This window comes from Furipterus horrens, unplaced genomic scaffold (genome assembly GCF_987537825.1).
Source record: "Furipterus horrens unplaced genomic scaffold, mFurHor1.1.pri manual_scaffold_3, whole genome shotgun sequence".
NCBI lineage: Eukaryota > Metazoa > Chordata > Mammalia > Chiroptera > Furipteridae > Furipterus > Furipterus horrens.
The window spans coordinates 202,780,031-202,807,946 of NW_028327173.1; the positions used below are offsets into that span (position 1 = coordinate 202,780,031).

Here is a 27,916-nt window from a genome sequence, read left to right on the forward strand (position 1 = left end):
CCAGGTCTGAACCCCTAGCCACCCAGCCCAGTGTGTGCTGTTTGAGCTCGCCCGCTCAGCTTCCGTTTCTGGTGGTAGAAGTGTGAGTACTAAGCCACCATTTATATCGAGGACACCCAATAGGCACTGAATACACCACAGCTGTTATTATTGTCACTGTGGTGTTCACACCCCTGGGTGCACATGCCTTTTATACTTGGGGACTAGTTCTATTTTCCTCATCTTTGTGTACTCCGTGGACCCCACGTGGTTGGAACTAAATAAATATTTCCTGAATGAATGAGGTAAAAAAAAAAAAAAAAAAAAAAAAAAAAAAACAGCCTGTGAACAACCCAAATCCTCAGAACTATGGAAAATGCCATTTTATCATGTTTTATTTTGTTAAACTGGACCTGATTGTACCTTCCTTATATATATTTTTGTTCAATTCCATTTTTAAAACTAGGTAATACTTGCATGTTGCACTATTCAAAGTTGTCGTAGAGCTAGATAACAAAAAGCCCCTCTTCCACCAGGGTCACCCCACGGCACAACTCCAGAGGGCGCCATTCCCATACAGTGGGCTCCTGCTCAGGCCCTCGTCCACTCCGTTTCCTCCTCTCAGGCACCACTGCTACCAAGTTCATCTCCATCCTTTCAGAAATGGTCTCTGTGGATCTGAGTGGATCGTAGGGTGTTCCCCAACATAGAATTCTTGCCTTGTTTATTTTACATCTTTGGGATATTGTTTCATATGAGGTGTACAGAGAATTGCCTCCTTTTTAATACAGTTACATAGTATCATTGTATGGTATGGATGTACATAGTTTAGCTACTCTATTTAACCATTATTTGATTAAGCTCTGCTAGGTTGTTCCAAATGGTTTCTATTACAAACAGTGCTGCCGTGGCTTACATCCTTCGGCCTACTGTTTAAGCACATCTGGAAGAAACATTCTTCCAGGATCGACTTGAATTGGATTGCTGGGATAAAACAGAGGAATGAATTTCTTTTTTTTTTTTTTTACTTGTTGGAAGGAGACTGGCAGCATTACTACCGAGTTATACTGCTAATTAACCTTCAACTATTTGTATAGCACATAAGAAATAACACTGCTCACACATACGAGAAAGCAGGTCAATGAAATGTGCACGGAATGACTTTCTAATGGTGGAATTTCACTCATCTGTGACAGGCATAGAGGAGATATTTTAGCACTGGGGTTTGGGATGTGTCAGAGCCTGCTAAGGAACTGATTTTTGTGGTCCCACCCTGTCTGGTATATTTGCTGCTAGGGAATGATATTTGTGGGTTTGATAGTTTGTTATTCTTTAAAGAGAAAAGAAAGAACTCACAGCAGAAAGATGGCTTCTTGAAGTCCAACCAAGACTCACTGATGAGATACCCCTCACCCCCACCTCATCCCCGCCATCTTATTTCACTTCTAAAGTAAGACCTCTCTGGGCAATGAGACCTGGGCCACTCAACAGCAAGTTCACGAGACCCAGGTGGAAAGCCTAGAAGTTTAGGGTTTAGTCCACAAAGAAACATGGACGCAAGAGATTCTGACCTGAGAATCATCTCGTGGGGAACAGGGAAATGGTCTCCACTATTTCCACTGAGGATATCATTCCTATTAACACCACAGGGTGGATGGACGGATAGATGGATGCATGGATGGATAGATGCACGGATGGACAGATAAATGTAGAGAGGTAGATATTGATCAAACAGGCATGAATTCAGACTTGCTTTTAGATTTGGACTCTACCACATACTAGTTATGGGACTTTCAGTAACTTCTTTGACCTCCCTGAGTCCCAGCTTCTTTGTCTATAAAGGGATTAACAAGGCCTTTTGTGTGGGGGCGGGTGGGTGGGTGGTGAGGAATCAATGGTTGTAAACCCATGAGGGTGAAGGGCCTGGCACACAGTGGTACCCACATGTGGTGGGGTTGCTATCATTCAGTATAGGACTGGGCATTCTCTGGTTGGTATATTGAGGGCACTTCCCTGGCAGGAGCCAAAGAGCACGTACTTCATGCTCTGTTTGACCTCTGCCTTCAGGGGGATGACTCTGTGAGTAAGGGGTACTTGGCCCTCCTTCCCTCCCAGCATGCATGTGGGTGATGTTCGTGTGCCTGGCACACTCCCAGCCTGCATGTCACAGGGCAGGATTTGCAGCTACACTCCTTTATCTCCAGACCAGGAAAGCAACAGTATTGCAGAAATGACCTAGATCCACCTGAATTTATATCAAAACAAAAAGTCAATAAAACAAAGGGAAGGAAGGGCAATCATCCTCAGAGTTCGGCCTTCTGGCTACAGCTTATCTGAAAAACTGCCCTCATTGCGTAATAATGCGGGGTGGGGTCAGGTGACGGCTAATGGGTACCTGTGGGGTCTCTCATTACATTGGGTCTGGAGTAAACATCATTCTTTCCTCCAGATACGAAGCGAGGACAACTGGCCGCTGTCCCCACATGGTTATGGAATGGTTCTGTCTTTGACCTTTGCTCAGTGCCTGGCTGAGGTGTTAAGCTCTCCGCAGTGGGGAGCCACAGACATCCGGGACCTCAGCCAGTGCTTTGGCTGTTTGGCCAGGAAGCCAAGTCTGCCAGGCCCAGGAGTGCTGTTAGCCCAGCGGGCAAGCGCAGGCTTGACCTGCCAAAGCAGCTGCTTTAAGCCTCAGCATCTTGCACTGGTGTATGGAACTCAACCTCACCTGACCCTCCCTGCACCTCCGGCCCAGCCAGGCGGGACCAACTGTTCTCTCCTCCACGTCCCCATAGCACAGTGTTCCTGCAGCTAGAAAGCATTCCCTGTCCATGCTAAATACATCTGTACACTTTCCGGGCAATATTGTTAAAGTTTTGTTTGTCAGAGACTTTATGCAATCTCAAACCCTTCATTCAAATGACCATGGGATTTACCTTGTTTTCTATCTCTGACATTAGAGTTGAACACATACATCGGTGGTTTAGAATCCCATTGGGTTCTTCTCTTTTAGACAGAAAGAGGGGTGGAAAATCGGGCTGGCCCAGAGCCTCCCTGTGGGCCCTGCTGTGGAACTGTGTGCTTTCATTCATTCTACGGTCAGCCAGTCATTCAACAAACACTCACTGAACTCCCACTTTTGTGCCAGCCACTGTGCTAGGCACAGGGCTTATTGCGATGAAGAAGACACTGGCTGTGCCTTGGAGGTCAACACAATGTGACCTAGGTTTTGCCAATGCATTGAAACCTCTCTTTCTAGAATACAAGAAGCCAACATATAGAATTTCCTTCTAAATGTAATTTCCTAGAGCTTTGAGACCATCTCTATATTTAAAAAATCTACAGTGCAGGGGTGAGCAAATGTAGCTTTACAGTCATAATACAAATAAGTAAGATGATAATTAATAAATAACAAGAATAAATTCTCTTTTGTGTACTCACAACTGTAAACCTACTTTTATCCACCCCTGTATTTACTCATTCACCAAAAATCTGGCAATGAGAGGGTATAAAGAAGAAAACAAAACCTCTACCTTCTGAGACCTAAGTCTAAAGGACAGAAGTCACATGTAGACTGGAAGCTCGGCCTATTATTTCCTTTGCAATTTCACATGGTGCTCATTCATTTGTTCATTTGGGCGTAAGTATTTCTGTTGTGTACTTTGCACTCTGAGGCCTGCAGAAGAGGCCTAGGCACTTGGGGTCTCCCAGGGAGAGAGAAAGAGGGTTCAGAGTCAAGTAGAACATCAGATCAACTGCAGTTCAGGCTCCAAGAATGCTCTGAGGGCCCAGGAGCCCCAACCTAAGCCAGTGCACACCTGTGGGCTTCTTCATAGAGGTGGCAGATTCTGAACCAGTTCTGAGGAATGCAGAGGTCTTCCGAGAGGCAGGGCGGACACTCCACGCCAGGGGAAGGGCATAAGCAAAGGTTCTGCAGTGTTAGGAATTTCTCATTAGAGACTGGGACATGAAGGGGGTGGAGGAGGGAGACCTTGCTCCACCCAACACCCTTTTCGGGTGGGGCCGGGAACAGCTCAGGACTGGACGCAATGCGGTATCTAATGGGGAACCTGTCCCTTCAGGAGAGCTGTGCTTTCTCATTTGTTTCCCTTCGTCCCCTCATCCAGACTCTCTGCGGCCCGCTCAGGGACGGCACGATGTCCTGCTCGCTCCACCTGAAGTCCTGCCCCATCTCGGTCATAAGGAGTTTGATTCTACAAAAGAACACAAACATCAGAAACATGTCCAGTGTGGCTGGGGGTGAGTGGTGCTTGATGTTTAAAAAGAAAGGGAGAAAATTCCCTGGGTTGTGACATTTTGGAAATAGCAGCTGTGTAGGGCACAGGAATCCCTGAGATGTCCAGCGTCTGCATGGGAGACAGAAAGTGAGAGCAGACGCAATTAGCTCCGGTCCCACTTAGCTTCCTGGAAGGGACCGACACCTGGGCCAGACTCGGTGAGAAAACCTGTTCACACAGCTGGGCCTCACACCACGTAGCCCTGTGTGGTTGTCACAGCTCCACGGGGAGAACCACCCCCGGCCACCGATGATGGGAGAGTTTTCTCTCCCGGAAAAGTGCCCCCTGATTATGTAGCATTTTAATCTGGTTTTGGTTTGGACCAAGGCCCCCTGCACTGGTCTGATCTCTGGGTGGCACCCATCTCCCTACTGTCTCCTAGGAGTGACACTCAAGGTTCTGAAAGATCCTGCAAGAGAAAACATATCAAAGTTGTCTTTGACCCGAGTCCCAGCAAAATTTCCCAACCTGGGGAATGTATGTGTCACATCAGACCATAAAGAATCTTTTCCTCGTGGGTCCACCACCCCTTCCAAAAAGACACCATGCAGCCCTCTATTTCATGTCCTGTTATTAATGGGGACAACTCAGGGACTTTCTATGACCAGAAGTGGAGATGAACAAAACCAAAATGCAGTGACTCTGAAGTCTGTTTAATGAAAAAGGAAACAAGGAGACTTTGTGCCCCCAGTGTCTCCCTGATTTATGGTATTAAAAATCCAGTTTGCTCTCCCAATGGGCTTTGGCAGTAAGAAAGGGGCTGGCTGGGAAATGCAAGGCCTCTGGGCTGGCTGAATGCCCTCCCACCTCACTCCAGGTTATTTTGGGAGGCAGCTGGGCTTGCTTGTGACATGCAGTCAGCTTCCTTGGGCTTTTAGCAGCTGCCGGTGTCCCGTTTGTCCTCATTTTGGGAATCTGTCTGTAGCATCGACAGCCGCTGTGGATTTGAGATCCCAGATTCCAGGCGGTTAGAGCAGGGGCCAGTCCGAGGCTGTGCCCTGCAAGACGGTGACATCTGCTGCACTTCACCATCCCCGGGGAGGAAGGCGCCAGAGGTGGTGGTGGACCCCTCCTAGCAAGGTCCCATGCCCATAGCCCAGTGGTGACATGAGAGGGACTCACCGGCCACCTGTCTCAGGTTTGCATCCTGGCTGTGCCACATACCAGCTGTGTAACCCTGGGAAAGTCACGTCATCTCTCTGAGCCCTGTTGCCCTCATATGTAAAACACAGAGGATTACATAGATACATCATTTAGCACAGAGAGCTTGGCACATACAGAACACACAATATTAGCTAACAGTATTATTGCAGAAGAGAAATGTCCACATGTTGGTGGAGGAAATCTGGCATTCAGAAGAATTATGCTCAAGGTTATTTCTCCAAAAGAGCATAATTATGTTTTTCTTTGGAATGGTCTTTTAAAAGGAAATACCCTTTAAAAAAAATAACTTAAATTTGTTTTTTTTCCTCCAGTTATTGAATAATTCCTATTTATTGCATACATTTTAGAATATTGAGAAAAGCCCAAAGAACATTAAAATCATCCACAGTCTTGTCACCCGGAAATAACTATGACTAATTTGTGTATGTACTTCTTTTAGTTCTTTCTTTCATCGATTTTATATAAAGGGGAATATGCTGAACCTATTGTTTTGTTCCCTAGTATTGTTCCTTAATGATGCAGCCCAAACATCTCTTCATATCATTAACTATTTCTTCTGTACCATAACTTTAAATGTCTATACAAGATTCCACTGAGGGAATGCAGCTCTGACCCCTGCTTTCTGGACTCCTCCGTGTGAGGTAATCTATACACAGGAGTGAGCTCGCAGACTTCTCACTGAGGTCAGTAGGTGGCTGCCATGTTATCTGCTGGTCAGAGGCAGAATCGAGATTCAGACCTCTCATTCTAGAGGAGGGCTGGTTGCCACTAACAGGGACATGGCACATAAGTGGGGGTCTTCCTCTGTAGCTCCACTAAGACTGTCTCTTTGGAGGGAGAGTCAAGGATTCTGTGAGCCTGCTCAGTCAAGAATCTTCCCAGACAATACGTGACAGTCCCTTTCCCAAAAAAGATACCCAGATGGCCAATGAAACATAAGGAAAAGCACTCACTCATGTTAGTCATCTGGGTGGTGCACATTAAAACCTCAATGTGGCCCTGGTGGTGTGGCTCAGTGGACTGAATGCTGGCCTTCGAACCAAGGGGTCACTGGTTCAATTCCCAGTCAGGGCACATGCCTGGATTGCAGGCCGGGTCCCCCGATGGGGGCGCATGAGAGGCAACCACACATTGATGTTTCTCTCTCTCTCTTGCTCTCTCCCTTTGTCTCTCTCTAAAAATGAATAAATAAAATCTTTAAAAATATATGTAAATAAATAAAATAAAATAAAACCTCAATACAATGCCTCCACACACCCGCTGGAAGGCTGGAATGAAAAAGGTCAGCAACACGGAGTACGGGAGGGGTCATGGCACAGCAAACTCACAAGCCATCGGTCCGTGGACATGTAAATTGGTACAACCACACTGGAAACTGCTTAGCAGTCTGTATCAAAGCTGAACATGTCTGTACCCTACAACCCCAGGTGTATGCCAAACGAATGTGTACCCCCAAATGCACGTACTAAAGTGTTCATGGCAGCACCGTTACTAACGCCACACTGGAAGCCCTTCAAGTGCCCACCTGCAATACTTGGGGAGTCAGTGCCCTGTGGTCATGACCATACCACACAGCAATGAATCAACTACTGTTAAACAGAAGAGTATGGATGGTTTTCCCAAACATAATCGTTGAATGAAAACAACTAAACTCAAAAGACTCACGCGGTATGATTCCATTATATGAAAATCAGGCAGCAGTAATCTGTGAGGTTAGAAGTCAGGGTAGCGACTGCCCTTGCAGGTGCGGGGTGTGGGGTGGGAGGGGTGCGGGTAGTGAAAGCGGAGTGAGGTTTTGTTTCTTGACCTGAATGCTGGTTACGTGGGCATGTTCATCTTCTGAAAATTCATCGAGCTGTACGCAGACGTGCGTTTTTCTGTGTGAATGAAAGAGTAAGAAGGCTCACCAGGAAGCACTGACCGCCTGTGTCTTCCTCGCAGCAGCCCCGGGGCCGCGGCCCGCCAGCGTGGTGCTCCTGCACAGCTCCCTCGCCCCGGACTTCGCAAAGTTCTGCCAGACCAACAGTGGCCCTCTGCCCGTGCTGGGCCGAAGCGAGCCAGGCCAGGGGGCATTGCCCGCCCTGGGCGCTGTCCCAGACGCCAGGTAAAAGTTGTGGGTTACCGGGGTTACAGCTTGGCAGTGGCCAGGTGCTACAGCCAGGTGTCTCTGTTGCGAGGGTCCTCTGTCCAGCCTCGGGGCCCCACAATGCCTGGCACAGAGCCTCACTGTTGCCCAGGAAGGAGCTGCGCACTCCTCGCCCATGTCCCCACTCCTATCATTTTCCCCCGCCCCTGCCCCTGCCCCAGGTAAAAGTTTTGGGATCCCCAAAGAAGTCCAGCACTGAGTTACCATCCATCCATGTCATCACCAAAGCCAGGCACCCGTCTGCACAGGATGAGGAAGAAGATACACACACATGCACGGTTAATGTGGTGCGTGTTCCCCGAGACTTGAACATAGAACGTAAATGGCCCGACCGAGTCCGCTTCTGCCTGGGCGCGCCCGGGAGCCGGTGCCTCGCCCGCGCCCCAGCTCAGGCGCACGCCTTCTCACTCATCACCTCCTCGGGCGCCGGGATGGGTCTCCTCGCCCCACTTCCACCTCCTCCTCCCAGGCCACCCATCTTCTGCTGTCCCACTGGAGCGACTTTCCTAACGCCCCGTCTGGTCACGTGACTCTCTTGCATGCTCTTTTGCAGCTTACAGTTTAGCCTCCTATCAAGGCCTGTAGGGACGCGGCCCCAGGTCAGGGTCGCCGCCACCCTGACACTCCATCCTCCCAGCCGTCTCCCCAGAGAGAACACTCCCAGGAACATCCCGTTGTTACCATTCTGAGGACTCCAGAAGTGGGAGGGTTCTTCAGAGACCCCACCTGGGCTGAGCCAGCTCATTTGCCTTTTTCCCCTGAGCGCCTCCCACGCGGCCAGCTCGGGGACCCCTGGAGCAGATGCCTGCGCAGGTCCCCCTGCCTCTGACGCGTTTTCCTCCTCCTCCAGCTGGTGAACTCCTCTCCATCCTCAGGACCCAGCTCCAGCACCTCCCCCTTTGCGGGAAAGAACATACCTCTCCCTTCCCCCGTGCCCGTCCTCCACGCAGCCTGTGAACATTCACGGCTCTGCCTGGCGAGTATCTGATTGCAGTGGACTCTCACCTGACTCCGAGCTCCTTAAGGGCTGTGCCTTCGCCACCACTGCGCCCCGTTAACCTGTCTGCACCTGGCACGGGGGAGCGCTCAGCAAAATGGCTTTGGGGTGAACACACGACAGGCTTGTAACCAAAGTCTTTCAACCCCGCAGAAGAGCTTCTGTAGGGAAGGAGAGAGGCCTCACCTCTGCCAGCACCGAGTGGCCTCTGTCCCCTCTATCTGTGGGCCCTGCCTCGATGGCAGGGAAGACACCATTGTTTTTTCTTGTTGGTTTGGTTGGTCTCAGGTTGAGGTTACAGGAAATATAATAGGATGGGGGCAGGGCTATGCAATATACACACTAATTTAATAGTTTCCAATCCAGCAAGATTCAAAGGATGGCAGCAAGGCCCCCTGCTCAAAGCTACGTGTCCTACCTCAGTGCCAGGGCCTGACGTTTCCGTCCTGGGCATCCCTTCTCTCTCCCTGGTCCTTTTTCAAAAACACATGGTCAAGGGCCATACTGAGTCTTGGGGTCTGTGAACTTTCCCTTGTGTCCCCAGGGTGGACTGTCCCCAGTTCCTTAAGTATGAGTTTGGTGGCTGCACGGGCAGCTTGACCTCGCTGGAGGGGCACTTGGAGCAGCTCAAGGACATGGTGACCTTCTTCCTGGGCTGCAGCTTCTCCCTGGAAGGGGCCTTGGAGAAAGCGGGGCTCCCCAGAAGAGACCCAGCAGGCCATGGCCACGTGGCTGCATACAAGGTAGGGACACTGTCAACAAGGGCAGAGGGGAATGTGAGTCATCCTGTGTTTTCCTGCGGTGGGGAGGACATTGGCTCTGGAGGCTGGACACCCAAGCTCTGCCCAGCTCAGCCACTGTTCTAGCAGCGAGCCTCTCTGAGCTTGCTTCCTCATCTGGAAACTGGGCCCAGCAGCTACTTCTGGGACTGCTGTGAGCACCCCAGGTGGCCTTGAGAGAGTAAATCAAGCTCTTCTAGATGGATCAATGCAGCTGTGCAACCAGCCTGTTAGGACTTCAGGTAGCTCCTTTAACTTAGGGTATCTCAGTGAGAGTTTTGAAAATCCTCCCTGGCTTGAACTTCCTGGCATCTGTGAGGATGTGCCTAGCAGGGTCCATGCCCAGGGATTTGTGGCAGAGCCTCAGCCAGGCCATGAGCTGCTGGGTTACGTCTTTGTCAGGAAAGCTGGGTCGTGTTCTTGGCCAGAAGTGGCCACTGGTGGTCACAGCTCAGGGTGGTCACCTCTCCTGGGACATGTCTCCCTGCAGTGCCCCTGAAGTCTTATTCCAGCCATTGCTTGTCAAGGGGAAAGAACCAGACTCCCTCAGTCCACTCACTGGCCCCTTCCGGGCCACTTGTGTGAGGTTGAGATGTTCCCTTGATCACTGGCTGCAGGTTTCTTTATGGAGGACTCAGGCTGAGATTTCATCTTGGGCTCCAGGACTTGGAAGCTTGCAGGTCTGGGCTCCTGCCAGAGAAGCCCGAGCAGCCTCTCTGATGGAAAGAAAGCAAGGCTGCCCATGGCATGACCTGCTTTTCATGTGTGAAATGAGTGCCTCTGTGGTTTTCTTGAAGGTAGGGAGAGGTGGGGGCAGAGCCCCAACTGCTGGTGGGGCCCAGGACAGGTTCTGTCCTTGGAGCACACCCTCTTTGCGGCAGGTAAGAGCTGGGGGGCCTCATGGCCCACCACGTGCAGCCTTTCATTTTAGATGAGAGAAAAGGGGACTTTCCCAAGTCCCCAAGCCAGGCTGGAACCCAGGGCTCCTGGCTCCCATCTATGAAATGTCAGTAGTGGAGGCGTGACCATTAATTAGCAGATGCTTTGCCCAGAGGTGCTCATCATGGCCCATCCTACATGTTCAGAAGAGCCACGGTTTTGCTACGACACCTCGCTGCCCCCGGTGGTTACCAAATAACTTTCAGTTTAATGCTGACACCTCTGCCGATGGGCTCCTGGGAGTAATGGCCGGGCAGCCATCTGGGAGTCAGGTGGCGCCTGGAAGGGATGAAGGAGGCGCCTCAGCCTTGGGGATTGCCACCCGCCTCCCGAGAGTGTCCCTGGCACATGCCCTTCCCCAAGTGCTGTTGTTCTGACACCGAAATGGCAGGTGCACCAAGGTTTCATCTGGCTGTGCTGACAGCAAGCTTTTCAGGCGGCCACCAAGACCGTCCCAGTAGTGCATCGTCCTGGCCAGGTCTGAAACCTTTCCTAAGTTCCCCTGCAGAAAGTCAGACAAGTCATTCTGGGCAACCCCTACTGAGACCAGAGAGTGAGGCGGGGCGCAGTGGGGGCTGGGCACAGACCTCTGGCTCAGGAGGCTGAGGAGCCCCAGTGCCCCCTGCCCCCTTGGGTTCCTCCGCCCCAGCTCCCCCAGAGGTTTTACCTGTGGGCCACTGGCCACTTGAAGTCCACGGAGAAAATGCAGAAGGTCCATGAACTTGGGTGGAAAGAAAAATCACATTATTATTTCATAGCCGCAAGCTGCTATTGAGCATTTCCTTCAATTATGAATGCAGTCAACAACCGCAGTCGTATCAGCCGACTCCGTGACATTGTGGCCGCCCAAAGGAACCACAGGTTATTTTCATGCCACTTTACAGGTCTTCCAGATTCCTCAGAAATATCCTGTCTGTTGATCACAACTTCAAGATCATGATGGTCGTCTTGTTCCTTAATTTGTTCATGAAGAAACCTACATATTGCTGCATCACATGTTTTCATAATTTGATAACTGCATTTGCAGTATAATTGGCTTCCTTTATAATCCCATGCATGTCCTTTTATGTGGCTAAAAACATCACTCGGACAGGGCTCCGTAGCTGCACCAGACTACCAAAGGGGGCCACGGCACACATGAAGTTAAGATTCTATGTTTCAGGCCAATAATTACCAGCAAACTTCCTCCTCTGTGTGTCTCATGAGAGTAGAAGCTATATTTTTATAAGAGCTACTGGGACCGCCTACCTACTTCATTCACTGCCTTGAACTCTGGGTACTCAGGGCTCTGATCTGTGCTAATTCTGTTTTTTTTTTAACTTTTTTTTAACTTCTTGGCAGACAACAGTGCCTTGCATCGCCGTTGCTGGCTTTTGCTGCCCTCTGGTGGTCACGATGAAGCCCATCCCCAAGGACAAGCTGGAAAGGCTGGTGCAAGCCAGTTGCTCCATGGGGGGTGAGCAAGGACGACCCATTCACATCGGCGACCCGGGTTAGTGTCCACGCTTGTTCACGACTCTGACAGCTGCTCCCCGACCGCGGTCCGAGCATACGGGAACTTGCTGTGCTCCTGCGCTCCCTTTGCTCATGCTCCCGTAGCTGTATTAACTGCGCTGCCTTCACAGGTGCCCTCAGGTTTCGAGGTTGCTGCTCTTGGCAGAATAGCGGATAGCTCCTGTGAACGTCAGGCGAACCTGGGGTGGAGCGAGCGTGGCAGAGGAGCGATTTGTCTTGAGATCTGAGCTCAGAGCAGCCTCTAATCTAGGCTCTTGTTCAGCAGCATATTGGAGTAGAGCGCAGCTTTGTTCCAAATGCTGACTTGAGCTGAAATCCACTGGTTCCCAGCATCTGAACTCGGTGTGGGAGTGAGAAAAGGGAATCGGAAAGCGAGGGAGCAGGTCCACGCGTGGACGCTGTCCGGGCCGCCTGGAGCCTCTCCGAGGGCCTGGCGGGAGGTTGGGATTGGGCCTTGGGTGCGAGGTGGTGTTTGGTGTCATTGAACTTGCTGAGCCGGGGAGCAGACAAAGTCAGAAAAAGCGTGGCATTCTGTGACAATGCAGTCAGCACTTGCCACCTTCCTCTCAACACAGTGACCTCAGAACCACCCAAAGCGAAGTATCTGCCGATTTTTTTTCTCGTAACACCCATCTTTGCTGTCCTCGTGAACAAACATTCTGTGGCTGGCCCGGGGCAGGGACGCTGTTGGAGGTCCAGTGGCAGAGTTTAGGTTTGCATTAGGTGACTCATTCTGTACCAGGATAAACTCAAAAACAATGGCTTTGTTAGCAATTTGTGCAGTAAAGGTGCTGGGCTGAATGTATCCAAGACTCCTGCAGCAGCCCCGCCAGGGCTTTGAGAGGCCCCCACACTCCAGATGGGCCAGAAGTCAGCCAGCATCCTGAGTTGTTAGGCCCTGATTCCTTTCCTCCCCACAATCCTTCTCAGTACCATTTGCTGCAACCCTGGGACGAGAGTTCCTCCTGGAGAATGAACCGTAAACGTCTCAACATGTTCAGCTTAGATGGCAGCTGCCAGTGTGGGAGCCAGTGGAATTCATTGTCTTCTTCTGTCTGCAGAACTGCTGGGAATCAAAGACCTTTCCAAACCTGACTACGGGGACCCCGAGGAGTTTCAGCCAGGGGACGTCCCAGTGTTCTGGCCTTCTCACCTGACCAGTCTCGAAGCTCTCAGTGGCTGCAGTACGTCCGGGCTCCTGGGGGCTGAGGTGGGGCCTGCTGGGTCCACGGTTCTGGAAAGGCTAGGCTTATGGTGCATCGATTTGAGGAATAGTCATATAATGTAGACCTACAGCCAATAGCAAATAAATCCCTGGCTGCTTCTTTTTTTTCCCACCCCAGGGATGGGTCCTTCCAGAGCCACTTATCTTTTGGGTCTCATCCGTCTTGATTAAATGTATTTCTCTCTGCAGAAGGCTCATAGCCCATTCTAACGGCCAATATCTACACTGACCTTTGAGACGCTTTGGAGGTTGATGTGGCCTTAAAAGCAAAGGTGGAAACAAGCCACACAAATAAACAAACCATTCCACAGGGTGTCTGCAAGCAGCACCATCACTATAGCTTCTCAGAGGCCTGGGGTGATGTCACAATGAAGGGACACACGAGGGCCCTCACTGCCCGCAGTAAGGAGGGGGGTTGTGAAAGAAACATAAAAAAGTAACTATTGCCGCCCCTTGTCATAGGCACTGGATGACTGCAATCATAGAATTGAGTGTTACCTTCTATTTATTTGAAAGCATTCATGGAGGCTTAGCTATCAGAATGGCCTCATGATAGGAAAATACATCTCTAACACGCTAGTGAGGCATGAATCCCCAAGACCTGTGGGATTCTGTTTATTTAACATAAATGAATTGGGCACCTACTATGTGCCAGGCATGGGCCCAGATCTTAGGAATAAAATGCTGCCTGAGGCAAGATGCAGTTCTCAGGGAGCTTGTGGTCACATCCAAGCATGTGTGTGCTCACATGTGCACCCACCTACACTCACGTGGTAAGTGCCATCCAGCATGGTGGCCTCACCCCCGTCGTGTCACAGCTTTGGGGACACCCCTGCAGCACAATCCAGCCCTTTCGTCTGTGATCTCATATTTGATCATAATGAGAGCAAAGCACATTATTGGTCAGGGGCAACCTTGAATCCTTTTAATGTACAAAACTCACGCTCAAGCTTGAGTATTTAAACTTCTCTTAGCAACAGATGACTTGCTGCCCCTCCCAGCTGAGGGGGCAGAGGCCTCTGTCACACTCTGAGCTAACGGCTCTGATGTCTACCTGGCTTTCGAGGGACCAGTTTCAGGTGCTGTCCCAAACACAGAAAAACAGCAATTGCATTCATCAAAATCTCTAGTTCTGCTCCTTAAACTTCACGTCTAAAAGTTAAGGGAGAATGATTTATGCATCCATCAGTAGGCTTTCCTTCTGAAGTGCTGGCTGACTTTGGCTTTCTGTTGGATCTGAGGCATTTTACTGTTTTCTGCAAAATCCAAGATGTTATTTACTCAATTTGCATCTACATTTCCTGAGCGCCTTTTATGGGTAAGGCACTGTGTGGGATCCCTCGGGGAATAGGCCAGGGTCCCTCATCTCGGGGAGCACACAGCTGAGTGGGGTTAGAGTACTCAGGGAAATAAGACGCTGAAGAAGGCAGAAGATGAAGGTAAATATAGTAAGAACGAAGCACCTACTGGGCCAGGCACAAGGGCTCAGACTGAGCAAGATACAGTGCCCGGTTCAAGAAGCAAACCATCCCTTACCGCAGGCTTGCGCTGGACCGGGGCCTTCGTTAAACACTTTCATATGCATTTTCCAATTCAGCTCTGAACAGCACAGGAGGCTTTATCATTCTTTTACAGCTGAGGTTGCAGGCTTAGAGAGGATAAAGTTACAGCTCAAACTCAGGTGTGCTTGCCATGCTGAAGTCGTGTTTTTAATAACTCTGCCAGAGTGCTCCACATAGCCCGTCATCTAGTAGGGGAGAGTTTTTTGTAAAGAACAAAATTAGCAAAAACCAAGGCAAAATCTAAGTGCTGTGAGAAAAACAGAAGCTGCATGCTGAGACAGCTCTTTGTCAGCAAATCTAACACTCGCTGCAAAGGGAAGTGAGACGCTGGTCGCACAGTGAGAGTTCAGTGAGTACTTTCTGACAGCCACGGGATTCAATTGACGGCACCTCCTAGGGACCCAGCTGTCGCTGTGGCTCCGCCTCACTCCTTTTCCCACACTCATCTCACCTTCACTTTCATAAAAATTGGAGGCACCTGTTTCAGTGGAAGTTGGTTCAGCCACAAGCCAGTATATGGTGCCGACCAGCGGTGTGCGGGGTGCGGTGGGCAGCGAGCGTGGTGCCTGGCGCTGTCTTGCCCATCGACAGTGGGCCAGACCAGAACAGACTGTGTTTGGTGGAGTAGGGTGGGCTCAGTCCTGCCTGTTGTGTGTTTTAGAGACGCCGCTGGCTTTCACCAGCGCACCGGGATGCACAGTTATGACTGACCTGAAGGATATGGAGGATCCAGCCAGATGTCTCACCCCGGAGAAAATTCCAGAGGTCCATCACATTTCCCAAGATCCTTTGCACTACAGCATCGCATCAGCTTCTGCCGTTCAGAAGATCAGAGAATTAGAGACTATAATTGCCATCGACCCAGGTAAGAAGCAAAATATTTACACCCACATGGCCTTGAGAAAGTCATCACTGACATGATGTTCTGTGAAAAAGGCAGCATAAAATTGCATCTGAGTTTTTAAAATGTTTATACTATATAGGAATCCCAAAAAGGGTAGAAGTAAATGCACCAAATACTGATGATCTCTGGGTAGTGGAATTATGGGTGATTTCTGTTTTCTTCTTTATTTTCCCAAAATGTTCAACCCTAAAAATGTGAGGGAGTTTTGGAGGTGAGCTTATTAGCCGGGCACATTGCCAGGGGAAATTGGGGTTGGCAAGATAAGAAAAAAGGGAGCCTGGTTCCTAGGTAGTCAGGAGCCTCCATTGAAACATGTATTCCACAATGGCCCTAATCCTCCCCTTTTATGCCCTTTCCCTGGGCTTTGGCAGAAAGCAGAGTATTTGTACCAGGCAGCAGGGGTGGGCAGAGGCTGGATTGCCACTCTTTGGGGAATCCTGGAGGGTCAGGCCCCTGCGGTTGGCCTCAAAACAGTTTGCAGCCAACACGTACATTGCAACTGCATCTCAGAATAAACAGCCCTTCTGTGGCTGGTAAGCCTCTGGCTTTCTAGATAGGAACGGGCTAGTGGGACCCATGAAGGGTCTGCTGGTTCCAACAAGGAGGACGTTTGCTGAAAGCCTGGTGAGGGGCTTTCACCTTCCTGCCGCATCTTGGTTGAAAAAAGCCGAATTCCAAATCCCAGGTGGCCAGCAGAGGGCGCTGTTTTGTATGGGTGGTTTGGGGTTTTTTTGTTATATTTTTTCTGATAAAGGCTCACAGAGAAGGAAGGTGTAGACTCCACAGCCACTCTCCGCCTGTTTCCTCATCACTCTAACAGGAGAAATAGCAGTTATACTGCCCTCTCAGGGTTCTGATAGGTGATAGGAGTAATAGCTATTATCTACTGAGTTTCACTCTGGGCCAGGCGTGTGCTAAAAGCATTTACATGTTTCATCTTATTAAATACTCGCAATAACCCTATGAGGCAGCTGTTATTAACCTCCTTTAACAGATGAAGAAACTGAGGTGTATAAGGTGAAGAGACCTGCCCAAATGCACATACCCAGTAGAAGGGAGTAGATGGTTGGGCAGGACTTGACCCCATGCCCCCTGACTCCAGGGTCATGATCAGTAACTGTTAGATAAATTGGAATCTGAATCTGAATGGTATGCCATGGTCTCTCCCCGGCAGTTAAGCGTGCTCTATACTCTCCTGACTCACACCCACTTCCCTCTCCTGCCCCTTCTCATGGGCTGTGATGTTCTTTGCACTTGGACTGTCTGAAGGAGGCACACGTGGCCTCCCTGCTTGCCCACCTGACACCTGTTTCCCAAGCAGATACCTGGATCGATGGTAGGGGAGCCCTGTGGGGAGCAGGGGAGTGAGACCAACCTGGGGAGGTCGACCCTTCCGGCCAGACTCCTGAGACCCAGACAGAGAGGATCACAGTGACATTGGGGTGGAGAACAGCGCCTGAACGGGGCCATTGAACAGACAGACTGGGTGCCCTTTTGTGTTGGCTAACACTGCACCCCAGAATCCGGCAGTGCAGACCAGCCTGGAAAATGTCTGACCTTTCCCTGGACCTCGGAGCAAAGGTCGCCCCCCAATTACAGAGGGGTCTACAGTAACAAAAGTTCCTGTGAAACCTCAGGGCATAGCTTTTTGCGTATTTGCTTGTTTGCCGGGTCTTCCATTTGCTCATTCAGTCATTAAATCATTGTGCAGGGAATATGGCTTCCTTAACATGCAGACACAGTAAGAGTGGGACATGCGTCTGTTGCAGAGGTGACACTCACAGCCGTGCATACCTAGAGTCTCCTACATGGCTGATCTCCTTGGTGGACATTGTTTTTTAAATTTCTGTGATACTTTCTCACAGACATTCTTACCCACACTGACATCTCTCCCACTCAGCCCAAGGATCGTGGAAGATGAATTATTGACTCTGCCATTGGCTCAGATAAGGAACAGCAACTGTGAAGTAAATTTACTGCAGGTGCAGAGCACCCACAGCTTAATAAAACTGACCTGGGGGTCCGTCCATAGCACCCGCCTTTTGTGCTTGTGCAGGGGAAGGCAGATTTATGACTGGCTGGACGTGCCAATATCATCTATTAAGGGACATTTTTAATTCTCCAGAACAACAGATGCTCTGGAGTCCCACCATATTAAATAGCAGATATAAGATTAATGGCAATGGGCTGAGCATTACTCAGTGGACATAATAATAGAGCCACTCAGTCATTTCTGAGAGGACGTTGGCTTGCATTTGAGGTGCCTGGGGACTATGAAGGAATGTAAGATTTATAATAATGATGTTTGCACTAATAATAAAGTCATCATGAATGTACAGACCACTTTAAAGGTGACAGAGTTCTCTCTTTCTTCCTTTCTCTTTTTGGTGCTCACATCCTGTGAAATAGGTTACAGTCCAGTCGTTTTCTTTCAAAATGTTATTTTTCTCCCATTTTATCAACAGCAATTCACACACAGTAAATGTGGGACAGCTCCCCCACCCCAGACGCATATATTCATGTATAAATATATGAAAGTAAAGAGACATTAAAAATGACCAGAATCCCATCCCAATTAACCAGAGTTAATGTCACAGTGCTGTGTTTGCCCTTCAAGTTTTTTTCTTCGGCCTTGAAACTGTAAGACTGAAACAAACAAAAACAATACACAGGGTGGGCAAAAGTGGGTTCACGGTTGTTTCTATGGAAGAAGATGTGCGGGATCTGATTATTACAATAGCTTCATGAACTCTGTTTTGCATACTCACAACTGTAAACCTACTTTTGTCCATCCCTGCAATATATATATATATATATAAATCATGCTCTGATACTATTTTAGAACTTAATTTTTAAAACCTTTTTAATACACTGTGTGAACATTTTCTCACATTATTAGTCTACATCAATCTTTTGTTTGCATGGAATTCCATTTTACAAATGTTCCACCAATTTTATTAGTATCCTACTAAACAATGCCGCAGTGAACATCCTTATGACTGTGTCTGTCACATACCCATGATCACTCTACTAGGATATGTTCCTAGAGTGGTTGCTGGCTCCAATGTACAAATCCAAGCTCCAAATCACCCTCCAGACAAGGGTTCTAGTTTCCACTCCCACTGGCCGTGCGTGCGGAGCCATTTCCCACAGCCTTCCTCCACCTGGACCACTGCATGCTCCACATGGGAAAACTGGGGTTCAGAGCAATCAAGGACAAGGCCATGATGTGCCAACACTTGGACTTGAATGTAAGTTTCCAGATTCTAAATTGGGAACTCTTCCTCCACAACAGGAATCCAAGCCCTGTGCTCCTTTATAGTCTCCGGGTACCTCATGTGCAAGCTGACATCCTCTCACGTCCCTCAGGCCCACCTCTCACTTTAGCCACTGCTGGGATGGAAGTGTTGAGTCACATCCTGCCTTCACATGGCACAGATATGCTCTGAGGTGACCTGAGACTAAACAAAGGCACAATGGTAGGTGACGAGAGTCGGAAGGCTGCGCTGCCCGGCTGGGACCAACTTGGCAGCCACTGGGGACAACTATGGCAGATGTTGCTGGGGCCCTGCCCAGACGCCAGCTGCCATGGGTGGTTCCCAGGACAACAGCTCCCAGCTCAGGCTGGGGTCTCTCTGCTCCTCCACCAGAGCAGGCGCAGCCCAGGAGTGGCAAGGAGTTAATGTCCCGATGGTCAGCCTTCACCCAGTAGGACACAGGAGCCAGCGCATAAATGCCTCGCCTCCTGTTTTTGGAAGGACAATCCTCAGGTGTGCTCCACGCCATTTCTCACAGGACCTCAAGCAGGACTGAGCCCCAGGTGCCTTCTGTGTTCAACTGCTCACTCACGCATCCCTCAGTGGCTTCTCTCCCTTCTGACTTGTTTCCTGGGCTCACTTTCCACTGAAGCCTCTGTACCCAAGCCCTTGTCTTAGGTTCTTCTTTTGGGGGATCCCCAACTAAGACAGTACTGTGTCCCTTCCTCCTTCCATGTTCCTTGTATTTGGGATTGCTATAATAAACCCCAAGATGCTCTGCTCGAATAAAATAAAAATATATGCCTCTCACACAACAGTCCAGGGTGGGACTTCCAGGGTGACTGTTCTACTTCAGCAGGAAAAGGGATCTGTGCCACCCAGTCACTCAGGGACCTAGCGGCTCTGCCATCACATCACGAGACCCTCAGGGGGCGCTAGTTGTTAACACCCCAGCCCCCAGGAAGGGAAGAGCTTGGAGGAGTGCGTGGGAGATATGTGGCCAGGAGGTGGCGCCCGTCATCCCTACTCTTATTCCCTTTCAACCACTCTACCATTGTTACCTAGAGAGAACCTGTCTAGGGCAAGAGAGGCTGCTCACCACTTACCCAGCTCTGGGGGCAGGAGAAGAGAATACATTCTGGTGAACGATGAGCAATCTCTGGCACATCCCTCAAACCCACCTCTGAAACAAACAAAAAGCCAACCTACTGTTTGATGTGACTTTGTGATTTTATTTTATGTGTAATTTTAGGCAACCGGGGGATCGGGCACCTGCTCTGCAAAGATGAGCTGCTAAGGGCCTCTCTGTCACTGTCCCATGCCCACTCGGTGCTCATCACCACCGGGTTCCCCACGCATTTCAAACACGAGCCTCCGGAAGAGACAGACGGCCCACCAGGAGCCCTTGCTCTGGCCGCCTTCCTGCAGGCCTTGGGGAAGGGCGTCTCCATGGTCATTGACCAGAGAGCCTTGAGTTTGTTCGAGAAGCTTGTCGAAGAGGCTGTTGAGCAAGGTGAGCAATGAGGTGGGGGCGGACGGTGGAGGGAACCAGCGTCTGTGGAATTCTGCTGTGCACTTGGCAGGGGGTGTTTTAAGTCCTTAAAGTGCAGAACAGCTCTTCAGAATAAGCAACATTATCCCCATTTTATAGAGGAAGACTGAGAGGTCTAGTGATCTACTGCGGTTGGAATGGTGACCTGGGATTTGGACCCTCGGTCCACCGGGCCTCAGAGCCCAGATACCTGACGCCCTCCCTAGAAGAGGTGGGTGCGGCCTGCAGAGGACCTTCGGCAACCCAGGGCATCTGTGGATCCCTCGCATGCTGGGGGGATAGTCGAAAATAGAGTGGTCGAGAGGCCCAGACAGCAGCGTCCCATCTGGCCCAGACGGGAAGGGATGCCCCACAGTGCCCAGGTCCCCCAAGCACACCCAGGTGGGCATTAGAGCTGCGAGTGATGGTGATATGAGGCTACGACGCCGAGATGGGTCTCAGGCGCCTTACCTGTCCTCCGTTCAGCAGGTGCTGTTCAGGCAGAAGCTGGGAGCCTGGTGAACCTCACCTGCTTCCCACTGACTGTCTCTCTGAGGCCCTCAAAATGCAGTCTTCAGGAAGTAGTGTTTCCTTTTAGCCTCTAAAAAGGGCTCCAACCCCAGGAAGTCATACCCTGAAGCACAGTTAGGTTGAAAGTGTCAAAAAGCTTGTGTCTGAATGGACAGAATCCATATCACGCAACAAATGTAGGTTGAGCACCTACTATGTACCAAGCACTATTTTTGACTCCTGAGATCCATCACTGAACAAAACTGTTAACAATCCCACCCTCATGGGGCGTCTGTTCTAATGGAGTGTGACAGATGATAAACAATATAGGAAAAAAGTGAAGTATACATGTATAGTCCGGGTGGTGAGCTGCTATTTTAAACAAGGTGGTCAGACAAGGCTTCATGGAGAAGGTGCCATTGGAGCTGAGATTTGAAGTTGAGGAAGGACTGAGGCTGGGCTGGTAGAGGAAGGATATCCCAGGCAGTGACCATGGCCAGGACAGGGGCCACAAGGTGGAACTGAAGGGAGGGCAATGGCCAGCTGACTGCCCTGGAGAGGACAAAGAGAGGAGAAGCTGGGGAGGGGGACAGGGGTCACAAGGGCCAGACCAGGAAGGGCCTCACTGTTAACTGTGAGCACCTGGCCTTTTATTCTGGGTGGGATGGGGAGCCCTTGAGGCCACTGGGCAGTGAAGGGCCATGTTCTGGCTTAGGTGTTAAAGGATCAGCCAGGTGGCTGCAGGGACAAAGGTGGAAACAGGAGACTGGCCAAGCTGATGCAGGCGGGAGACAAGGGTGGCTTAGAGTGAGTGGTGCCCTGTGGCCTGTCCCTTTGGCCCCTTTGTGACTTCAGCTATAGCTAGCACAGAAATCCCAAGTCACACGGACCTAACCAGCCCATCACGGCCAGTGACCTACAGCATTTCTCCAAAGCTGTGAAAACCCCTTGGCCTGGAAATTTGGGGGCTAATGTCTTTAGGGGGTGGGCTCAACCGGTAGGGGACAGGAGCTAGTGCTCTGCCTCCCAGCTTCCAGAGACACGCAGGTCCCGATGGAACTGAGACCTCATTATCTAGAGCCATGACCTGGAAAAGGCACACGCCCTCCTTCCCGGCCTTTCCTGTTTCCTCCCACCTGCCCCCTGGGGTCATCTCCCAGATAAACCACCTGCTCCCATGTCTTTGTCTCAGACTCTGATTCCAGGGGAGCCCAGACAGATGAATGGCACAGTTGGCCATTGTGAGAAGTAGCTAGAACACTCTATGTTGTAAAGGTGGAGTCGTGATTCCCAGACGGATTGAATGCAGTGTGAGAGAGAAGAATCAGGGCTGCTCTAAGGGTTCTGGTGGGGTGACTGAGGGGACAGAGCTGTTGCGACAGATTGAGCACTGTCTGTGGGAATGATGCAGCCACTGGGGAAAATCGTATGGTGGTTCCTCAAAAAATTAAAAATAGAAAAACATCTATATGATTCAGCAATTTCACTTCTGGGTATATCCCCCCAAAATGTGAAAACAGGAACTCAAACAGATATTTGCACACCCATATTCATAGCAGCATTGTCCACAGTAGGCAAAGTGTGCAAGCAACCCAGTGTCTGTGAGTGAACGAGAGGATGGACGAAACATGGGATATCCATGCCATGGAACATTCTTCGGTCTTTAAAAGGAAGGAAATCCTGTTGCATGCTACAACATGATGAACCTTGAGGATGTCATGCTAAGTAAAATAAGCCAGACACAGAAGGACAAACATTGTATGATTCTACCTACATGAGTAATTAAAATCGTAGAGACAAAAAGTAGAATGGAGTTTGTTGGGGACTGTGGGGAGGGGAGTGGGGGTTAGCAGCTCATGGGGACAGAGTGTCAGTTTGGGAAGATGTGAAAGTTCTAGGGACGGATGGTGGTGACAGCCGAACAACAGCATGAATGTGCTTAGTGCCGGAGAACTGTGCCCTTACAAATGGGTACGATGGTAAACTTTACATGATATGTATTTTACCACAATTCCCACTTTAGAAAGAGTGCAGGCTGGAGCCTGGATGACAAAGCATGAGACGCCTACTAGACACACAAGTGGAGAAGTCGAGGGGGCAGTCAGATCTACGAGTCAAGTTCAGGAGAGCAGGCTGGGCTGGAAAGATACATTGGAAGGTGGTTGGCATATTGATGGCTTTAAGAATCAAGACACTGGATGAGATGACTGAGGGAATAAGTGGAGACAGAGAAAAGGCCCCTGGGGTGCTCCATGTTGAGAGGGAAGGAGGGGCGTGCACAGGGAGACAAAGAAGGAGCAGTGCTGAGCAAAGAGGAAAACCAAGGGACTGTGTTGTCATCAAGGAGAAGGGACGGCCAACTGTGCCAACCGCCGCCAACAAACCGGCAATCATTCCCATCTGAGATCTGGTTTGGGGGATATTTTAACTGCCTGCTTTCCCAGGAGTCACTCTGCTCTCCTCACCTTGTCACCCCACTCAGGGCCCCAAGATGAACTTGAACTCAGACTTGGGTTCGTCCACAGGATGGCTTAGTGGTGCGATTTGCTATGTTGGATTTTATAGAACTTTCATTGTGTGGATGAAGAAAATAGAAGTGATTTGACCTTTTAATAAGGATTCAGTTCTTTTAACGGAAGCCTGAGTCATTTCTTCCTTTCCTTGGGTATAAGTTGGCCATATTTATAAATTAGTTATTTGTAGCTCAGGTGCAAGGTCTCATTTTGCCTTGACCTTGCCCACCATGTGAGCCCACCAGGGGACAGGTTATGCTCCCTGCTCTGTTAGGCCAGCTGTTTGTGTGGGAACTGTGTTGTGACACTGACCTACATACTAGGCTTTGCCCAATGATTTAGCATATCAGCCTCAGGTTCCCTTTTCTGTAAAATGGAGATCATAATGGTTCTTATCTCACAGAATTGTTGAGAAAAGTAACAAGAGCGTGCATGTCACGTGCTTAGCAAAGGTCTGGCTCACTGCCACTGTGGCCACCTAAATGTGTCCCCAGCATCATGATGACAGTGGCTCAAACAGGCCTGTGCTCACACGGTATTGTGGCATCCACATGGAGCACACTTGCTAGCCCACGATGTTGGGGACACCAGCCCAATTTCACCTCCCCCTCCACCAACCCCAGGGTTTACTCAGGACTAACAGTGAATAGATGTAAGTATCCTCTGGGTTGCACTCTTGGCTTACCTAACGAAGTGTTCTACAGGCAAATGCTATTCAATAACGGAAATGATCATTTCCAGAGCAGCTTTTGAAAAGCCAACAGGAATTCCCAAAATTCACACTACTCTTTGCCTTCCTTTTCAAGGTGTTCTGAAGACACAGATCCCAATATTAACTTACCCAGGCGGATCAGCAGGAGCTGCCCAGGCATTTCTCTGCAATGATGGGGACCCCAGGTCTCCTAGGTATGTGGGTCCCATCCCAATATATTTTTTAAAGATTCTGTTTATTTATTTTTAGAGAGAGGGGAAAGGAGGGAGAGAGAGAAGGAGGGAAACATCAATGTGAGAGAGAAGCATTGGTTGGTTGCCTCTCATACGTACCCCGATGGGGGACTGAACCCACAACCCAGGCCTGTGCCCCAATCAGGAATCAAACCGGTGACCTTTCACTTTGTGAGGCAACACCCAACCCACTGAGCCATGCCAGTCAGGGCTCCCCTCCAGAGAGAACAAACCCATGAGCCCACGAGTTCCAAGGGGCCAGACTAACCAACAAGGCCTGGGGGTTCAAGGTGTATCGGGGGTGTCACAGAGGGCCTCTGGAAGTAGTGGGTTCCTGAGAGACAGCATGTCTTCTTGATAGAGGGAGAAGAAAATTCAAGAAAACAAAAATGAGCCGTTTCTCAAACTGGGTCATGATCCATTGGGAAGCAGTGAGTTCATTTCAGTGGGGGGCAGCCAGCACCTTTGTCAAATGAAATAGAAATATGATCCTATATCCTGCATAGTAACAGCAAGCACTCGCCTGCAACACTTTGTGTGTGTGTGCACACGTATGTATTTTTTATTATGTGTTGTGATGAAACATTTTGAAAAACACTTCTTTTTTGTATGTAGAATGTATTTCAGATCTCATAACTTTTAGTACCGTGTTTTGCACACTTTTTTACAACAATCCACAGTAGTACATTTTGCATTGCAAACCACACACACACATAACTGAAACAGAAGTTTCAAAAATAAAACAAACAAAAAAAAAACAGTATTTGCTCTTGCTACATGCAATGTACTCTGACCTATTCTATTCTACTCTGTCCTACTCTGTTTTTACCTGCCTTTCAGAAAATGCTGACCAGACCTAATAAATCTATCTTACAGCCTACTAATGAGTGTCTACTCAGAATTGTAAAAGCCTGCTTTTATAGGCCTGGAGGGTACAGCTATGTTGCAGCTCACAGCAAAAGCAGGTGTTCACAGGGAGGGCCCTGAGTCACCGAGGAAAAGTTCGATTGCAGGTCCAATATGCTACTTAAGGCTGCAAGAATGTGTGTGGTACCTGTTAGAAATGTTTATTTTTCCTGGATGGTTGGCAAAAACACAAGCTCTGGCCGCTAAGGGAAAAGCTCGAGGAAACCCTCTTGGGCAGGACCCTGACGCCAGGTAACAGGTGTTGCTCTGTCTGTGGAGTGGAGGGAGGTGAGCCAGGTCTGACCGCAGCGCGAGAGAATTCTGCTCTCTCTGGAGAAGAGGCATTGACTTTGCCCAGGGAGCAGACTTCGCAGGAGTGAATTACTTCCCGCGGTAGCTAACTGAACCCTGCTGGCTTTAAAAAAAAATCAATCCACCATCCCAAGGCATGTCACTGAGTTCTCCTGGGGGAAGGTTCAGAAGCAGTGTTCTCCTTCCAGAGCAGAGGGTGTGTTCGTCTCGTGCGTCTTCCACCGCCTCTGCTGCAGATCGGGAGGAAATGCGGCTCCGCTCCTTCCTCCCGCTCCTTCTGCTTCTCCGTGGCTGCCTTTCCCACACTGGGCACGGCGCCTCAAAATGACACTCCATCCGCTGCTCAGCGGCCTGCTCATCCATGCAGATGTGGCACCACCACATTCTAGCCCGACCAAGGACACAAACCAGCTGGAAGATTTTGTTTTGTTTTGTTTTGTTTTTTTAAAAAACCATGTTCAGAGAAAGCATTCAGAGTTAAGTTTTTTTTTAATTATGGTGAAATGTACATAACATAAACTTTACCATTTTCGCACCCTGGCTGGGGGGCTCAGTTGGCTGGAGCATCGTCCTGTGCACCAAAATGTTGCAGGCTCTCCGCTGCTCAGGGCACATACCTAGGCTGCGGGTTTGATTCCCAGTTGGACTGCAAATGGGAGGCAACCAATCAATGTTTCTTTCTCACATCAATGTCTCTTTCTCTCTCTCTCTCTCTTCCTCTCTCTCTAGAATCAATAAACATGTCCTTGGTGAGGATTTTTAAAAATCGCCATTTTTGCCATTTTAAGTTTCCAGCTCTGTGTCATTAAGTGCACACACAATGTTGTACAACATCACTACCATCTACCTCCGGGACTTCATTTCCCCAACATGAAACTCTGCACCCATTACACATTATTCTTCCCAATCCCTAGCCCCTGGTAACCACCGTCCCACTTTATACCCATAAATTTGACTATTCTAAGGCCCTCTTATAAGTGGAATCATATAGTATTTGTCATGTTGTGACTGGCTTATTTCACTTAGCAAACTGGCTTGGGGATTCATCCATGTCATAACCTATCAGAATTCCTGTCTTTTTAAAGACTGAATAATATTCCCTTGCATGTCTGTACCACATTTGCTTATTTGTTCGCCTGCTGATGGACACTTGGGTTGCTTCCGCCTCTTGTCTATTGTGCATACTGCTGCTAGCTGTATGGCCGTATAAATGTCTCTTTGACACCCAGCTTTCAATTCTTTTGGGTGTATACCGGAAGTGGAATTGATGGATCATATGGTAATTCTACTTAACATTTTTTGAGTAACCATCACACTGTTTTCCACAGCAGAGTTAAGATTTTGAAGAACTTCATTGTGGAGCGGGGGAGGGATTTAGAGAGATAGAAAAATGCAGTTTTCAAGTTCTTAAATTAGATTATCACAACAATGCTCCTTCTAACAATAATAGCAACCACAACCAGGAACACTTTCTGAGCACAGAGTAGGTGTGAATAAGAGCAACCACAACCAGGAACACTGACTGTGCTCTTGCTCACTTAACCCCTTCCACGCTGCAGGAGACAGGTCCTGTTGTCAGGTCAAGTGACAGAATGCAGGAAATGAGGTTGAAGAGGTTAAGCAACTTACCCAGAGCCAGCGGCTTGAGGGCCTGCGTAATCTGATTTCACGGCCTGTGTTCCTATCCCCACCCCAGCTGTACCGCTTATCTCTCTGTCTCTTTCTGTCCAAAGCAGTTTATCTTGCGGCAGATTCATTGGTCTAATATTTCCATTACTTTTTGGTCTCTTTGTGTCTGTAAACTGAACAAGATCCTGGAAGAGGGCAGCAGTGGGCCAGCAGCAACCAACACTCAAACCCCTGGGTGCCGGCTCCCCCAATGATTAATGGAGTCTGGACGGGGCACCTGCATCATCCATGGCTCTGACCCGGACTGAGGGCCTTCCTGCTCTCACAGCCTCTGACTAATAAATTGCTAAAGATTCTGATATCATTTCTTACAGTGATTGGATAGATTAGCCTCCAGCACAGACCCTGGTGCATAGTAGACATTCAGCCAAGTTCTGTAGGAATGAAGAAAGCAAAGAAAAAAGGAAGTGTCCTTCGCACACCTGAAGGCAGGGCGCTACCCCAAAGCAGCCGCTCTCTCCATAAGGACCCTGTGCTCTTGCTTCCTGGCAGATTCGACCATCTCGTGGCGATAGAGCGCGCAGGAAGGGCTGCCGATGGCAATTACTACAATGCGAGGAAGATGAACATCAAGCATTTGGTGGATCCCATTGATGATCTTTTCCTTGCAGCCCAGAAAATTCCTGGAATTTCATCAACCGGTAAGCAAGAGGCACCAAGAATTCCACAAGAATGTAGCAGCACTCGGTGCCTTTTTATTGACTATTGAACACAGGATGAGAGGGACGTGGGGACCATTGTTTTCCGC

General features: G+C 49.4%; 1 protein-coding gene and 1 non-coding gene across 7 annotated transcripts in view; one reads left to right on the forward strand and one right to left on the reverse strand.

Moving 5' to 3' along the window:
* The window catches only part of DGLUCY (D-glutamate cyclase), a 62,411-nt gene that overhangs the window by 16,360 nt on the left and 18,135 nt on the right, over window positions 1–27,916 (forward strand). For 4 of the 6 annotated variants that reach the window (XM_090271299.1, XM_090271301.1, XM_090271302.1 and 1 more), the window contains exons 2-10: window positions 4,104–4,236; window positions 7,380–7,542; window positions 9,126–9,324; window positions 11,641–11,791; window positions 12,876–12,998; window positions 15,263–15,466; window positions 20,015–20,275; window positions 24,123–24,222; window positions 27,661–27,809. In XM_090271299.1, coding sequence (XP_090127425.1) covers window positions 4,134–4,236; window positions 7,380–7,542; window positions 9,126–9,324; window positions 11,641–11,791; window positions 12,876–12,998; window positions 15,263–15,466; window positions 20,015–20,275; window positions 24,123–24,222; window positions 27,661–27,809 — 1,453 coding nt within the window. In that variant the 5' untranslated portion in view covers window positions 4,104–4,133. The remainder of the gene's footprint in view (window positions 1–4,103; window positions 4,237–7,379; window positions 7,543–9,125; window positions 9,325–11,640; window positions 11,792–12,875; window positions 12,999–15,262; window positions 15,467–20,014; window positions 20,276–24,122; window positions 24,223–27,660; window positions 27,810–27,916) is intronic. The other 2 variants (XM_090271303.1, XM_090271304.1) reach the window with 1 other exon arrangement.
* Window positions 1,006–1,133, reverse strand: LOC150017166 (small nucleolar RNA SNORA19). Its single transcript, XR_016510313.1, has one exon. It is a non-coding gene; the product is annotated as a small nucleolar RNA SNORA19 (small nucleolar RNA).